This window comes from Python bivittatus, unplaced genomic scaffold (assembly GCF_059951505.1).
Source record: "Python bivittatus isolate LINGU-HERP-01145 unplaced genomic scaffold, Pbiv_v1 ctg000190_np1212, whole genome shotgun sequence".
Taxonomy (NCBI): Eukaryota; Metazoa; Chordata; class Lepidosauria; order Squamata; family Pythonidae; genus Python; species Python bivittatus.
Window position 1 is genome coordinate 14334352 of NW_028277042.1, and position 17001 is coordinate 14351352.

At 39.8% G+C, this 17001-nt stretch overlaps 1 protein-coding gene across 1 annotated transcript; it reads right to left on the reverse strand.

Annotated features, from left to right (window-relative positions):
• Positions 1-223: 223 nt before the first annotated feature.
• Positions 224-11535, reverse strand: HDIP1 (HDAC and MIER1 interacting protein 1). Its single transcript, XM_007439747.4, has 4 exons — positions 11379-11535; positions 3245-3341; positions 2277-2459; positions 224-1363 (listed from the first exon to the last, which is right to left on the reverse strand). The coding sequence occupies exons 1-4, from the start codon at positions 11442-11444 to the stop codon at positions 1245-1247; spliced, it is 465 nt and encodes a 154-aa protein (XP_007439809.1). The 5' UTR covers positions 11445-11535; the 3' UTR covers positions 224-1244.
• Positions 11536-17001: the final 5466 nt, after the last annotated feature.

Below are 17001 nucleotides of genomic sequence, written 5' to 3' on the forward strand. Positions count from 1 at the left end.
CCCGCACGGAGCTGGGCTTGAACCGCCGAAGTGTCAACCATTTCTGGCCAGCAACTTCCAGTGTCATTAAGCCACTGCGCCACCACATCCCACTCAAAAATAAAAACAAGGCTCCTTAGCTATTCTTGATCCTTTTTCTGAATATTTCTGGATAAGAGTTCAGGACCTCCCATTTAAAAACAAAACAAAACATCAAAATGAAATTGCACTGTTTCTAACAAAAGAATTGCCATTCTTATTCTCCTTTATAACCAACATGAGGATTATCCCATATTTTATACAAACATAATTTAGTGGCATTTGGGAACTGAAATCTGAAGTTCAGTTAGTAGGTTTAAAAACTATGCAAGAAGTAGAAGAATGGAGTCCACATTATTTCACTGCAACTATACATACGATATCTTAATTCAAATTCTTTTAATTGACATAGAAGCATCTGAACACTGCTAATGCAAAACAAATTTAGAAGACAATTTCCATATGAAATCATAGACCAGCTTTCCTTGATCTGGTGCCTGCCAAAATAAGTCTGGATTACAGGATTTTAAAACCCCAGACATGAAAGACTGTATAAAATAAGCTTTTATAAAAGCCTATCAGCAGAATATATGTCTGCTTACTCACATTTCAATGAGTTCAACGCAATTTATTCCCACATGTTTCTATGGTTACAGTCTTACACGTCCATTTGATAAAGTTCAGAACAACGCAGAAAGACTCTTAAACCAATAACATATTATATAATAATAAGTTCAACTTAACCCACCAATTGATTTCACAATCTGTGGATTTCAATAAAATACCAGAATATCAATTTATGTACAGGTTAGCTTGACTATATACATGGAAGTTCAACATAACTGAAAATCTGCAATCTATGTTTGCGAAGGAAATTTTAAATTAAAACACTGCATTTTAAGTGCAGCAATGCTCAAAGGAACAGTGTGCAAAAACTCTTGAGAGTTCTTCTAGCTGTCTCTGCAGAGTGAAAGGATTTTGCTTCTGACATCCCCACCTGCCCCTCAACAAAGCACAGAGCTGGTCATTTTGCTTCTTGACAATTAGCTGGAACACCAAGTCTGCAGGCTTCAAAAGCAATCACAAGAGGCAGAGATTCAGCCAGGAAAAACGTATGGCCTTCACTGACGCAGGTTAACAGCATTCACTGCTTGAGAGGCCACGGAAGGTTTGAAATCCATTACCTGGTTTAAACAGCACAGCATGCAGAGGTCATGACTGGATAATCAAAGAATAAGTCTCTGGTTGATAATTTTTCTGTTTATTTCTGCCAAGGCCACAGAAAATACAAAAGCCTTTTCATCAGATAGGTTTGCATACATGTCAACTTCTTTTTCTTGTTTCTCTGTAGAAGGAGAAAAGATACTGCATGAACCGAGTATTTTAGCTTCTTCTCCTTGAAGTGGAAATGTGAAGGAATTGGGCATGCAAATATAAACTATTATTACATAGAATTCTGAACATCGTAATACAAGAACAAGCTTGTTGGGTTAAGTAAGAGTCCTACTTGCTCTAACAATGTGCACCAGATGCCTCCAGGCTTGCAAGCAAGAAAGTGAAGCTAACAGTTCCCTATCACGTCCAATAAAAGTCACATTGTGTTAATGAATGTACAATAAATGAAATCATAACAGGACCATCCTATTTCCATCAGGTTGTATGTGTAATTTTTCTTTAAAAATAATTTCTTAATAAATTACTTTAAATTTCATCCTCTGTAGCTTTTTCTATTCTGAAATCATGCATAATTTCAGTAGAGGATGAATGTGGTTTTCCAACTATGCTGGATTGGTTGCTGGCTCTAGGAAAAGCCTAAATCTTTCTTGAAAGGTAGCCTGATATTTTCTAAGATTTATAGTTTAACTATAACTTGCATGTTAAACTATACTGTCGCTTGTCAATTCAGCCACAGCGGCATGCAAATGATAGTTTATGGTTCAGCTTGTTGTGCAAAGCAACTGTGTCTTATTCAATATGCCATGATTAAATAAACAATGACTTAGCATAATGTGAGAACCAGGTCTGGAGAAATTCATCTCAAAAACAGTGATACAGCCCTTTACAGCCTACTGCCCTCCAGATATATTGCCTTCACCTCCCATCATCCACCAGCCATCATGTTCAACACTAGACCAACATTAAAGAAACTGCACATCTTGAAGGACAGTCTATTTTAAGCATAGCTTATAAAACAATGGTTACCTTATAAAAAAATTGTGGTCAACCCAACAAATAAACAATAGTCCTAATTTTCATACCTTTTTCTTCTTCATGCTTTTTAGATGAAGCTGCCTTAGGTCGTCCTCTTCCTCTTCTGCTGTGATCTGAATGACTATGTGATCTGGATCTTTTCCTGTTTTCTAAGTCTTTATTTACCACAGGATTTATCTTCTCTCTTTTGACTCTCTCTGTCCGTCTTCTCCTGGCTTCACTTCTGCTTTCTGTTGCAAGACATTTAAAAAAATATACACACACACATTCATGTTATCTGATCTGGAATTGTTTTGAGTCTTTGCTCCATCCTGTATTTTCCCCTCAGCTTTAGCTTTTTTTAATGCACAAAGCAGAACATTATCATAAATCAAGTTACCTCTAAGCTATTCCTTATCTTTGAAGTCAGAAAAGCTTGTTTTTCAGAAAGGATACTTTAAAGCAGTTTCCAACAGACTTGTTAACCTGCAAGAACTTCCATACTGCCAAGCCCCAAAAGAGAAGAGAAAGAACAGAATAAGAGAAAAACAAAAATGCAAAATAGGAAGGTAAAAGGAAGAAACTAAATACATTCTTCTCTACCAATAAAAAGGAGCCAGACCTATGAAACAAAAATGTTTGAGAACATATGAGGAAGAGAGGTGGTAAAGGAAAAACGAAAGTGGGTAGACCAAGCCCAGGAACAAAGAATATTTCTGAGCTTAGGTGCTGATACAAGGTCAGTGATATTCTTCACGTTAATGTCTTCGATCCTCCAAAACCTATAGGCTACTTTTTCTAGGACAAAATAGCATATGCAGCTGATGCTTATACCCATTTCAACCCGCAGTATCTGGGGGAGGGAGCGTCTGTCAAAATTGACAAGATGGTAGATGTCTTGCCCACTGCCCTGCAGTTGTTGACCTCTCCCCTGTCGATGCTGCTGATTCCAACATTTCTTCTGAATGAAAGGCAGGGCCTTAAGACATAGAGGTATATTTGAAGCCAAATCAAACCAGGTGAAGTATGACAATACCTGCAGAGGACGGCAGCCTTTCAGAACGTTTTGCATTCAGGAGTTTCCGACTGATAAATATATACCCACATGGACAGGACTTGCATGCAACAGGAACCTTAGAAAAATACAAAAAAAAAAAAAAAAGGAGGAGGGGGAAGGTGAGAATTTAATCCCTTTGTCATGAGAAATACAAGCCTAACGGATACGTGTAGCATGCAGTTAACAATCCTTGAGCTGTACTGCTAAAGACTGTAAATCTGTGTCCTTTGTCTGAATATTCCTTCCATGAGAAGGGGAAAGAGAAAGCCCCCTTCATAAAAAGGTAGGAAAAGAGAAAAAAAATTGGAAGAAAGTCAGACTCTTTCACTTTGACACCATCTGTTTTATGAAGAGTTTTGTTTTGCATTTTAATCTAAAGAAGTAATGAACTGAATTCTAACAGATTTACTTCTGAATGGACAAACCTGACAGCACACTGTAAATCACCTGCTGACACCATGCTGATTTACAACTTGGTTATCTTCTTGATAGTAAATCAGCTGCACAATAACAAAAATATTTTTGTACGCAATTCAAACAAAAGAGCATTGTTGTAGATGAAGCCACTCTCTGGCAACCACAGTGGACTGGATGCTAATTATATGTTTTAAATAAGGACCGCTTTACAAACCTACTAGGTTATTTGCCATGTTTTTTACTGTTTCAACTTCAATGGTTTGTTATTAATTCATTTTTTTAGAAAAATGAACAGAACATGAAACATTGGAGTTAGACCCAAACGCAAACAAGTTTTGATTGTAAGAAGAAACGCTACTCAACATTCCTTTTAAAACTCTCCCTCCGGGTGCATCACGCAGTATTACAACTATTGCCAGAGGCAGAGCTCTTAAAACAATCCATACATTGATGAGGATCTGCCTTTGAATGGGAGATTATTACTGTTCAAGTACAGCATGCCTTTTTTGCCAGAATTTCTTGTTATTAACAAAGGAGGCCATTCACTATGCAACTAAGGATGATTAACTGGGTTGATACTCCAGAAGAACTAGTCCCAAGAAAGGCATTTGCATTAATTTTTTTAAAAATAATTTCTTCTAAGCAAAAATTAGTGGAAAGGCAATCAATGTCACAATGCTACTTGTGTGCAATTTTAAATCCAAACTGAGTCATAGCATTTATGACTGTGTTTCCCCCTTGAAAAAGCGCGCTGTCAGTATTAAAGAGCAGAACAGAATAAATTTCCCCATCACGAACCACATACAAATGTTCAGACGCAGCTTCCAATGGAGAACAGAGCTATGATTCAGGGTAAGCAGCTCCAGTGTTTCTGGGCAGATGCCCGCTTGCATTCAGAACCTCACTTTTCCAATGGCGTTACTGGTCCTTGGTCAACAATTGCGGCTGCCATTTCCATGAATACATCAACCTTCAGCTGCCTTTTAAGTTGCATTCCAAGGTTTCATTGACTTGCTCTGTTCCAAGATGCTTTGATATCCTTTCTGTTTATTTTATATTTTAATTTGCAGGTTTGATGTTAATGGTTCTGGAATCAATTACAATTTAGCTTACATGAATGGGAAGCAGATTTTTTAAAAAAATTCAAACCCACAATGTTAGGGTATGAATCCAAACACAGAGAAATGTCTGCCTCTCCCACACAATGGCCACTTTATGTCAATGCCATTTGGTATTTGTTTTATCCACATTTTGAATTAACAGCAGAGTGTACTGATACTGAAATTCTTTATGTTATAGGAATTGAGAGGCTAGCTTCACCTTGGAGATAACTATTTTTAAGTACTAAAGAGGGCTAGTATGTTTCAGTTTTACTGAATAGAGAATAAGTCCTCCTAGTCTGCTTTTTACATTTCCAGTCTGCTAAAGAACAATCACATTTAATGTCATTGAATAAAACATCAAAGCCATTAAATACAGAAATAGCATAACAGCAACTTCTGGCTTCTGTGTTTGAAGATGGGGTTCACTGTAACCCCAAGAACTTTATATTAATCCTCCTGTAGTACAAAGAAGGCTCATATACTTATTTTTATCTTAAACTGAATAGTATCTCCCAGGTCTTCCTAAAAATTATGATTTGGGAGGGATATTTTGATTCCAATTCCCCAAGTAACAGAGTAGCTTTATGATCTGATATTTCAGAAGAAAACAATTATAGGACTTTTCACAAATTAAAAAACACCCCAAAGGTTTTCATCACAGGAGCTATAAATAGCTCCTCTGAGGCTTTCAAAACACTGAAGCACAAAAGCATGAGCTGCTCAGAAGAATTAGCTTATAAAACACTAAAATGAGGCCTTTGGGGAATGGTTAAATAAAACAAAACTCCTCCATGACACATTCATACCACAACGAAAGCTCTCTAATTTTGCTTTCTTTGGTCATCATCCAAGACCCCCAAACTAGGTAAATTTGTTTAGCTTGGAAACACTATTTCATGCCCAGTTTAACATGTCAACTTTGGTAAAGGCCTGCACACTAAAAACACAAAAGAGGGCATGTCACAAAAATACATATGCAAAGTGAAAAATGTAAATATCTTATGAGCACAGTACAAATTGTGCTTTCTCAGAAACAAGGCTCTCTGATTTTGGTAGGAATAATAATCATGTACTGTATCACAACCTTGAAGATTAGTACAAGTGCAAGCACAGCCTGTCACTGCAACTTCACATCAGCTCTGAAACCTCACACCTTATGTTGATCAGGAAGGGCATCTTTCTTCTTCCTAAAATTCCAGTGGCACTGGCTGTTATTCCCTGATGAAAGGAAGATAAGCCTTTGTTCAAGAATGTTGCTCAAGATAAGTGGATATTCTGTCTGCATACTTGGGGAGGGTGATTGGTTCTGGGATGAAGATCTGCATTGTGCCCCCCAGAACTATCACTGGTTGGCATACCTTGAGACCCTTACTAAGAATGCAGGACACGTGTGAACAAGAACAAATGGTCCATATGAATTTGAAAATTGATGTGGTGCCACTTGATATATTCTTGGATCCTGATAATTCCTACTTCTGTTTCAGTCTAATTTTGCATTCAGTTTTAGGGGAAAACACTACTTTGGTCATCTGGCCTGACAACTTGCAAAAGGAAGACAAGAGACAGTTTCCTTGAATTCAGAACAGGTTGTCATATTAATCGTAACCTATCTACATGATCTAGCATTTTGAAAAGACACTACGGATGCAGAATCTGAAGCACACAGGTTCTTCTAGCAGTTCTGTTCCTATTTGAGAGATATTATCAAAATGTGGCACTCAAAAGTCACTATCCAGCAATGTTGCTTTTACGCTATAGTGGTCTGCAGAATTTTATCTTTTCCCATTGAGCGAAGTTATATGTTACTGAAGTGCAAATGAGCATCAGGGTCCTCTCCTCTGCAGTGAATTCAGACCAGGCAATGAAAGTGCTATATCACTGTTTAGAATTAGTAATGGGCTGGATGAAGACCATGAAGCTCAGTTCTCACAAAAGAGAGACTATTTGTAGATAGTTTAGCCATCCATGGAGATGTGACACTGAATGTCTAATGCTAATTTCATATTCTGTTGGGAGATCCCCTTTTACATTTTTTAGTTTGCTCAAATCTGGTCTTCTACTCCCCCCCTCCCCCCAGCTGCCTGAAAGACTTCCTATCCTATGTGAGGTACTTTAAGTAAAGCTGCAGTCCATTTATATCTCAAAATCCAATCTGAGACTATCAATAAATTTTACAATTTGTAAAATTAGCCAGCAACTGACGCTCCCCCACCCTACCTTTCTGAAGCTCTGGTAGGTAGGTAGACAAACACACACACACATACACACACACAGAGTTATAGTCATTTTCTGGTTTTAAGTTTCTTCAGCTTGATGATGTCCCATATAGTCCCCCTGATTTCAAGGCACAGAGTCAATTTTGCCATTGCTAGAATTAAATGACAAATTAACCATGACTGTGTGTAAATATGGACCTTGAAAATTCAGGTGCTACAGTATTTTGGTACTCTGAATTGCACTGAGTGCGACAATGTCTAAAGAAATGTGAAAAAAATAAAGCTAACAAGGTAATGTATTTTTATCACTAAGAATCACAGAACTGAGAATATGTAATACTTTAATTAAGTCCAAATAAAATGTGTCATAAAATAATGACTAAGCTTCCAATTTTTCAGAACTCTTTGGCTGGATTCACCCATGTTACTAATAAGCCTTAACATGGTTTGATTTTGGCTTATCAGACTTAATTGGACCAAGTTATCCTTAGGTGTCATTTGAAACTTGGATACCACTTAGGAGAGTACTGCACATCTAGGACAGCAATCTCCTCTTTGCTGACTCCACCTTAAATCTTTGACTGATGCAGACTTTTTTGGGCTTAACATAAAGCCTGGAATTTTTTGTCTATTTCTCTCCTGCCCTCACTTTGCTTAACATCCAACTTCTGGAAATCCCCAAAACATTTTGTGACATCCTGAATGGTTCTAATAAAGTATTACTTAAAAGTGGTTTGGGGATTTTTAAAAAAAACAGACTGATATAACCTATTTTTTGTGTGTTTTGAAAAAGGCCAATAATAATACTAAGTAAATATGTATGTTATACCCAGGGGAAAAAAAGGAGATAAGGGTATTTCTTTAAAGGGAAACAACATAAAGAATTGAATGTGCTACACATCACCCAGTATTAATTGCTAAAAGGTCTCAGTCATAAAAACAGCATGAGTCTTAGCCAATGACGATGCCAAAGTAGAAATGAAACTGCACGTAGAATGAAAATTGCACATTATAGCAATCATCTTCACCTCATGTTAAGGCGTCCTTTAGCTTCCCCAGTCCTGCTTCTAGTCCTTCATTAGGCCATTAACAAAACACAGCATCTACAAACCATTTTAAAACTACAACCATTGAATAATTAAGCAGCAAGCTGGCAAGAATGTAAGAAGCAGAACCAGTTTTAAAATACACACATATATGTATATTTTAAAATATGCATGTGCATGTGTGTGTCTGTGTGTGTGTGTGTCAACTTTTTCCATCCTGATATTGGGAGATCTTACAGGAAAAATGATATTTTCACTGCTATTTATCATCACTGCTGGAGCACGGAGGCAGGTAGACATAAAGTTGAAGGTAGAGGTAATAGTCATTGGGACTAATAAGTTGTAACCATTTAGCCTTATTCTAATTCCCTATTAAAGCTGCAATTGACACCCATCACTGCATCTTGGGAAAGTAAATGCCACAGCTTACCATGCCCTGAGTGAAATGCATCTCTTTATTTAGCCTGAGTCTGCCAACCACTCAGCTTTATTGGATTTCCTGACATGCTAGCATTATCAGAGAGAAAGAAGAGTTTCTCCCTCCCCACTCCCTCCCTGCCAAGGAATAATTTTATATACCCCTATACACCAACTTCTTTTTTTCAGCTAGAAAACTCCAAACATTTTTCCTCATAGGGGAACTACTTCAGTTTGCATGACTGCACCAGATTTCAAGCTCATCTATAACCAGAATGAGAAATAAACATTTTTGATGCAAGAGCCTTGTAAAATAAATTAAATTGCAAAGCCTCTCATAGGAATAAGCAAAAGGAGACTTTAGGGGCCATAAAATACCACATAATCACTCAAAGCTGAAATTTCTGAATAATTTGTTATACAGTAGGAAAGGAAGTGCATAACTCTGAGAAATTACGCCAGATCAGATTATGCCTGAAGCACAAGGAACCTTTACACTTGCCACAGCAAATGACACTGCAATACAGTCACTGTTATTTTGTACAGTATCTTTGTGAAATGTGGAAAACACACGAGTACACACAACTGGACAAGGTTAGGCTTTCCTTACTTAAATATATAAGTATTCAAAGGTAGAAGTAGATTTCTTGCTTTAGAACTGTCTCAACCTGATTTCCTTCAAATATTTCACAACTATAGTTCCCAGACTTGCCAGTCAGTGAGGCCAAGGGACAATAATTCCCAGAATTTCCAACAAAACATCAGGCTTGCTGGAAATTCTGCCACTGTCGATACATGTATACACAAAATAAACTTACTACTTGTTAGATGAAGTCTGGAGCTGAAAGTGCTTAAGATGGCTCACCAAATACCCCACAGACTTCAAAACAAACCCAACCCAACCCGACCAATAAAGGGCACAAACCACTGAAACTAACCAATTTGAATTCAGCCTATTCAAGGCCACTTGTACCAAGCTAAGAGATTGCACTGCAAATTGTTAGCAGCCAACTTTTACAAAAGAAATGCTGCAATCATACTGTACCATTAACATGAATAGACCTAAGATGCTTCCAAAGGAAGCTACTATTATGCTCTTACACAGCCTTGTTCTCTGAATTTTATGGGAGCCCAGATATTGTATCAACTGCCACATACAAGTACCCTGTATTCTTATATAGCTGCACCCATCTTTTTTCTCTTACCACAGAAAGCCCATTAAGGAAGGAAAGAAAGAACAGTTGAAAAATCTCTGACAACAGCTCTGCTGGATCACACCAAAGGGCCTATTTACTGAAGTACTTTGTTCCCACAGCAGCCAACCAGATGCCAACAGGAAACACAAATACAGAATATAGATGCATGCAAGTTTCCTTCCAAATTGCACTATCCAGCTGAAGTTGTATTACATTTTTAAATAAACAAAGATAAATTGTCAAATTCTACTAGCTTTGCCACACACTACCTTCCCAAGTTTTATACATATAATTTTAAATGACCAAAATAAAGAACTACATAATTTTAAATAGCAAAAAGCAGACTTTCAAAGAGAGAAAATATCATTTTTTAAAATGCCTTCGAATCAGTATTCACTCCTGGATTTTCAGAGGTGTTTTGCCACTGCCTCCTTCCTAGGGCTGAGAGGGAGTGACTGGCCCAAGGTCACCCAGCTGGCTTTGTGCCCACAGTCTCCTGGTTCTAGCCTAATGCCTTAACCACTATACCAAACTGGCTCTCAGCAAATATTTACTTATACTAAAACAAAAGTATAAGGAATTATTAGAACTATTTTTCCAGCACTCTTATTTCCTCAAAATAATTATGTTTTCTGTATTGTTTCACAACAAAGAAATCCTATGCTTGTTTTTCATAGATCAGGGATTAAAAATATATAAGCTTTCAGTTATACAGATCTAACTGGAAAACTAGAAGATTGCTTATCTGCATAAAGCAGTACAAACAAAAGGGGTTTTCCTCCAGCTCAACACATTAACTAACAGTAGGCTGATAACTGTAAAACTGACATGTTTTTGTTCAAGGGATGGTAGCAGATCTAAAGCTAATTAATAATACCAGAAAACATTGGGGGGGGGGGAATGTATTATTTGCAGGAAGCATGGTAATAACCGCAACATTTTAAAAACAAAATTACCTGCATTTGAGAGTAGAAACCCTTAGCCGATCTAAAACTGTACTGTCAGCTACTAAGGTGGCAATTTTCTAATTATTGCACTGTATGCAAATCTTGTTGAATTCAATGGGCAATTTCTGAGTCAACATGCAGAGGACTGCACTAGCAGGTCCCCATTCTACCCATCAAGGAAGATTAATGCAGCCAGGCATTTCCAGCCTGTTACCTTTTCCAGATCACACCTCCAGGGAATATAATGGAGACCTTTATTCAGAATATCTCCCAGCTCTGCAAAATACTACAGAGCAGGCCCTGAAGACCAGGACAACTGATTTACAGCTTCTCCAACCCGGCGCCCGCCAGAGGTGGTCCAGCTATAAGCAAGCCCGGGACCTGAAGGGCCAATCTCTGCAGAACATCAGGCTGAGGAAAAAGCTGATTTACAGCCTGTCCCTGATCTTGGTCTGCTTTTGCTCCCAGCCTTGCAACTGCCACCCATTTACCAATTAAAGATGAGCAGCCTTTGGAAAAGAGCAGAACGTGCCCCCTTCAGAACCGGCTTTGGGGAGGGCATTCAGAGCAGGTCCCGAGCCGCAAGCGTCCACGCCGTGGTCAAGGGAGCACGCATCCTCGCCCTCCCCAGAGCGCCTGGACAGACCACGCGGGCAACACACCTGGACGGGCCAGGTGCGCTGCTCGGGCAGGACGATGGACAAAGCCGCGGGGAGGGGGCTCTGTCAGGGCAGCCAGCCCCCTGAGCCGGGACAACGCTGCGGCTCTCACCTGCTGGTCGCACTCAGGGCACGACTTGGTGGCCATCTTCACTTTTTTGGCACGGCCGGTAGACATGCTGCAGCCCAGCTCCGAGGCGCCGCCGACTGCGGGCGGAGAGCGGCCAGGGACCGCGCGCGAGCTCGCCCGCCCCGCCCACTTTCCTGGAACGCGGCCCTCGCGCCCGCGACAACCAATAGGAACGGCCGCTCGCTCGCTCGCGCGCGCGCGCCCTCCCTTACCCCTATCCCACTGTCTTTCTCTTTTTTTTCGCCCCCTCCCAATGCCTCGACAACGAGCGAGCCGCGCATGCGTACAGGACGCCGCCTCGGAAAGCTCGCGCAGGGCGCCAGGGTAGCTTTGAAAAGGCGGAATAGAAACCCGAGACCGTTGGGAAAGCCAAACCTCGCCCCTCTCGTCCGCGAGCGAGCCGGGGCGTGGTTTAAAAGGGCGATTTAAAAAAAAAAAATCCCTTGAGCGCCGGGATTGGCTATAAAGGGATAAGACCGCCGGGGAGGGGCGGGGCAGTTGCCTCAGTAACGATTAAGAGGAGGAGGGAAGAAGAAAGAAAGTCTCCTCAGGAGAGAAAATGGGGATGCTCCTGAGGGACGGAGGCGCCGCCATAAATTCTCTAACAATATCTCAAAAAGAAATACATTCCACCGTATCTCGGGGCAGCTGGTGCCCAGTTAGGGTTAGCATAGACAAAACTCATCACATTTTAAGAAAGACATGGCCCAATCCTATATCCTAAACCACTGTTGCTCAACCTCAGCAACTTGAAGAAGGATGGACTTCAATTCCCAGAATTCCGGCTGGGGAATTCTGGGAGTTGAAGTCCACCCATCTTCAAGTTGCTGGGGCTGAGCAACACTGTCTTAAAAGATGGAGCAGCTCTTTTTTCCAGCAAACCCCATGCTCCAAGGCAGAGGGTTCGCGGTTAAGGAATGAATCCATCTTCTGAGTTCAAGGCAAGGAATCCTCAACCAACCAAACCAAACCGGTTTGCAGGGCACACTACAGCAAGAAAACAAGCCGCGGCCAACGTCCGTCGCAAAACCAAGCTAAAAATGTTGTGCAATGCAGCCCCTAGCTTTGTAAAAACCCGGTTAAAAAGTGACACGGGAAAAGTCAAGGTGTTTTCTCAAAATCCATATGATGCAGGAGGGAGCTGGAAGGGAGGGAGGTCATAGCACAACACTCAATTCTGGCTCCTTTCAATAGGCTTAACCTGCTTTTTACAAGACCTGGAGCAAAGAGGTTGCGCAAATACCGCCTTCTTTTAATGAACAAATTAGAATTTTTTAATTTATGCTTTTAGATCTAGCCGCTTCAAACGTTAGCATCAACATCAAGACCAAATGTCGGCCAAGAAATGCCTATGGGACTGCAGGGTGTCCCCAAGGTGTGATAAAAAAAGCAAAGTCAGGATGATGGCTGCAATGGAAGTTCCACCTGTTTTTTTGTGTCTTGCATGTGGGCGGAGTTTTGATTGCACCATCGTGGCTGCCATCTTGACTTTTTTGACCACATCTTGCAGACATTCCCACGGGACAGGACAAAAGATATCAACAACTAAAACTTGGAGCAGGCATTTTAATTTATGAATGTATCAATAACTTAAAATGGAGGCATTTATAAATATAAGACATATGTTTCAGAAATAAGCACATCCATCATTTTGCCCCATGTTTGTTAATATCATCCTAAGCCAGAATACTTAGCACATTAATTCACCCCATCAAATGATGGGGGTGGATATTCGCAGATTTGAATTGCTTCATTGAAATGAGGCAGAACATTCCAAAGGAAAAATGCCTATTAGATTAAAGCAAGTTTCATCTTGCCTTTTCGTGCACCGCTCCCCACAGCTCTTCATCCATCCAGATGCTCTGTTTGCTGCAAGAGTTTAATTTTTCTCCAAACTCCTTAAGGGAGAGGAGTCTGCTCTTATAATTTCTTCTCTGTGAAAACAAGTACGCTGTTACTCAAGGACAATGACTTTTACACACTGTCTTCCCAGCTACTTTATAAAATGCACGTTATAACCAGCAAGAATTAAAGACATTCACAGGTCGCTGAAAACTTTAGGGCAGAGTTAAAAAATTTGAACAATCATAATAGAATTTGAAAATATTAGCCATGTTTATCAAATAACAACTCCCAAACCATACAGAATTAAGATGCTATCAAACCACAGGGAATAAAAATAGGGGCAGAAGTGTTTATAATGAATATACCAAGAATAAATACATGAAGATTATACATCTTTCTTCTTAGTTCCAGTTATGTTTTTCTCACAACACCGATGCAGTTTTCCCATGATTAATCCCATACTTATTAAACAAAAATCCTATAAATCACATCTTTTAGGATTTTTTTTTTAAATAGAAAAAAATCCATCAATTCATATCTTTTGGGACAACCAATCTATTAGTCTATTGCTATTCCTGTTCCACAATACCAGTGATCTGTGCCTAACAAAATCATATCCTTTAACTTTATTTTTCTCCTTTGCTTTCCATAAATACCTATATATTGATTTCATAATGGATATTGTTTTAGCCAGCCCACATACTTGCTACTAATATTACACAGACTTGCAATGCTGTCTATCCATGTTGGGCACGTGGCGTCCTTGAAAACTAGCTTTGGAAGCTAATAGTCATTTAACACAGATTTCAGCAACATTAAAGGCCAGTGAATCATAATTGCTTAAGATTTTCATTTTGGATTTATGCGAGTAGGAAGTCATTTTCATTTTCTATCTTAAGCACTAGAAAGTCTCCAACAGGTCTTCTCTGTTGCTGAAATATTCTGGATCAACATTGGCATTTGACTCACCCCCCCCCATCCTTTTTAAATTTAGCTTTCTCAATAAAAGGACCAATGTTGCAGGAATGACAAAGAAATGTTTAAACTAAGAAGGCTTAAGCATTTTAACAGCTGTTTCTAATGCAGTCCAAAAATAAAATTACTTGCTACCTCTGCCTTTAATCTAGCAGCTATGCTGGATTATAACTCCCATCCCCATCAGCAACGTGAACAGTGAGGGTGCTCAATAGATGTCAGACATACCAGGTAGACCAGACAGGAAACACGACCAAATAAGTCAAGGAGCATAGTGGGGAAAAAAATGGGACTAAGATTATATATAAAGAAGACTAAAGTAATGAAAACAGGTATAGCAACCAGCCTTAGAACTGCCAATGAAGATCCTGAAGCTTCTGCCTTTTAATATCAACTATCAGTAGTAAAGAAAGCAGCAGTCAAGAAATACACCGCAGACTAGCCCTTGGTAGGGTAGCGATAAAGGCCTTGGAGAAGAACTTCAGATGCTATATCTACGAAAATCAGAATCGTGCAGGCGATGGTTTTCCCTGGACTTGAAGAAGCAAGTTAGAAAAAGTATTGACACTCTCAAATGTTGGTGTTGGAAAAGACTCCTGATAATATCGTGGACAGCCAAGAAAACAAAGAAATGGATCGTTGAACAAATCAACCCAAGAGTTCTCATTCTAGGCACAAATAACTAGGCTCAAATTATCCTATTTTGGACATATTATCTAAAGATCTAGTTCTCTTGAGAAGTCTGTAATCCTGGGATAGGTGGAAGGAAATTGGAGAGGGCAACCCGGAAGCAAGGTGGATGGACTTGATTACAATGGCAATAGGTTCACCATTGGAAGAGCAGATCAGGACAGATCATCATGGAGAAGGTCTTCCTGTGTAGTTGCTAAGCATCAACTCCGCCTTGATGGTATATAATCAGTCAATGATCTAGTAATGGTAATGCCAATTACTGACATAGTTAATTGTTATGTGAGAGAGATAAAGCATATCTCTTTTATCAGCTTCTCTTCCTTTGGGCCTAACTGGATGCAAGTTGTCACATGCTATCTAAGTATCTTCCGTGCGTGCCATGCACAGAAATACTATCTTTCTTCTAACTGGGACTGTTGCCAAAAACATTGAGCTAAATTGGATAAACATGAAAAGTAGGTTCTGGAATGTAAAAAAAAAAACAAAAAAACTTGACTGGGCCCGTTTGTGATATTAGGTATGTGAGCCTGACATTTTAAAAACGAGAATTAAGCTATCCTTGGCTGGACTATTGTTTAAGCGTGCTAAATACTGCGATATATACCACTGTATTTTCCAGGGGAAGAAATGTATACAGCAAAATGAAATAAGCAGCCCAGCTTTATAAAGCCCAAGCTTGTGAAGCACGTTTCTTACTCCGAAAGAAGAATGCCAAGTGTTGCACATGGAAAAATGACAAACTGTTACCAAGTTTTAGCTTAATCAACAGAAGCTGGAACTAACGTGTCTTCGTCGTATATTTTTACACTACTCACTTATGTTGCTATTCATCATATTGCTCCCTCTCTAAACCCTTAATCAAATTCACACATGGTATTAAATTATGGTTTGCCTAAACATGGTTTACTACATAATCCTGAGTTGGCTAGAATTACAAAATATGCTGTTGTAAACTGTGGTTTATAAATCATAGTGCTGGATCCACATATCCTGCTGAGCTAAAACGAGATTTCTTTCTTTATGGTTTAGTGCAATGTGTGAACAAGACTTGGTTCCGACATCATGCTAGCTTTTTCGTTTTCATTTTTTTGCTCAGAGACGATTTCCTGGACAAAGCAAACTTGGTTGGATTCGTCTTTTGCACCAAGCCATAACCCTGGCTGACAAGCGACGACAACCAGATTGACTCAACAGGTTAAGCCAAAGCTTAACAATGCGCATGATGGTTTATTGTGCTGTGGGAACTATGTCAGTATCAATCATAAACCAAATACTGGCTATACGTCGGGAACACACTGTTGCACTTTGGACCTGAGGTTTTTGAGTTTTGCGAGAATTGTCTTTGAACTATGTCCTGAAAGGCATATGACACCACGTGCTAGCTATGGTTAGTTTCTCTGAGTGTTTCACATGACCCACTGGGGCTTTGCCAAACTTAGTATTAACAATGGGCAGGATATTTATGTATCTTGCACCGGGCATCACAGCAAATCTTGACCAGGGATGGTTTTCTGGTCACTTCCCACAATGTTGGCCTAGATAGAATTTCAGAATTGGAAAAGCCCACTTAGGTCATGGCGTTCAGTACGTCAGCCAGGTGTCCAGGTAGACCAGATCAGGAAACCGATTCCACAAGAAGACTAGAGCTATATTAAGATCGGCTATAATAACAGAATCTTGCAAATCTGATTGTGCTTCTCCTCCCCTCCTTCCCATACCCCACTGGATCAGGGAGCAGCAGCCCGAGGCTCTTCCGAATACTACCTCCCTTCCCAGGACTTAAGATTATGCTCTTCTCCTTTTGCTGCATGATGGTTTCCGAATATTGGCTTTAAGACCGCCTCCCTGGGTCTCTACCCCAGCACAGGGATCGAAGAATCATCCTGGACACAGGACTTGAAACGGGGCCTGTTCAAAAGAAGAAGATTCCTTCCTGTGAATTGGAAATTACACTTTCATTGAGGCAGTTTAAAGCATTTGTCTTTTCTGCAGTCATGTCACGCTACCAGCCGACGCGACTGAGTTTTGTATTCACATAACAGGAAAAAAAAAAAATGACACCACAGGTCTTCCTGTTTGAACGCTTGTTTTC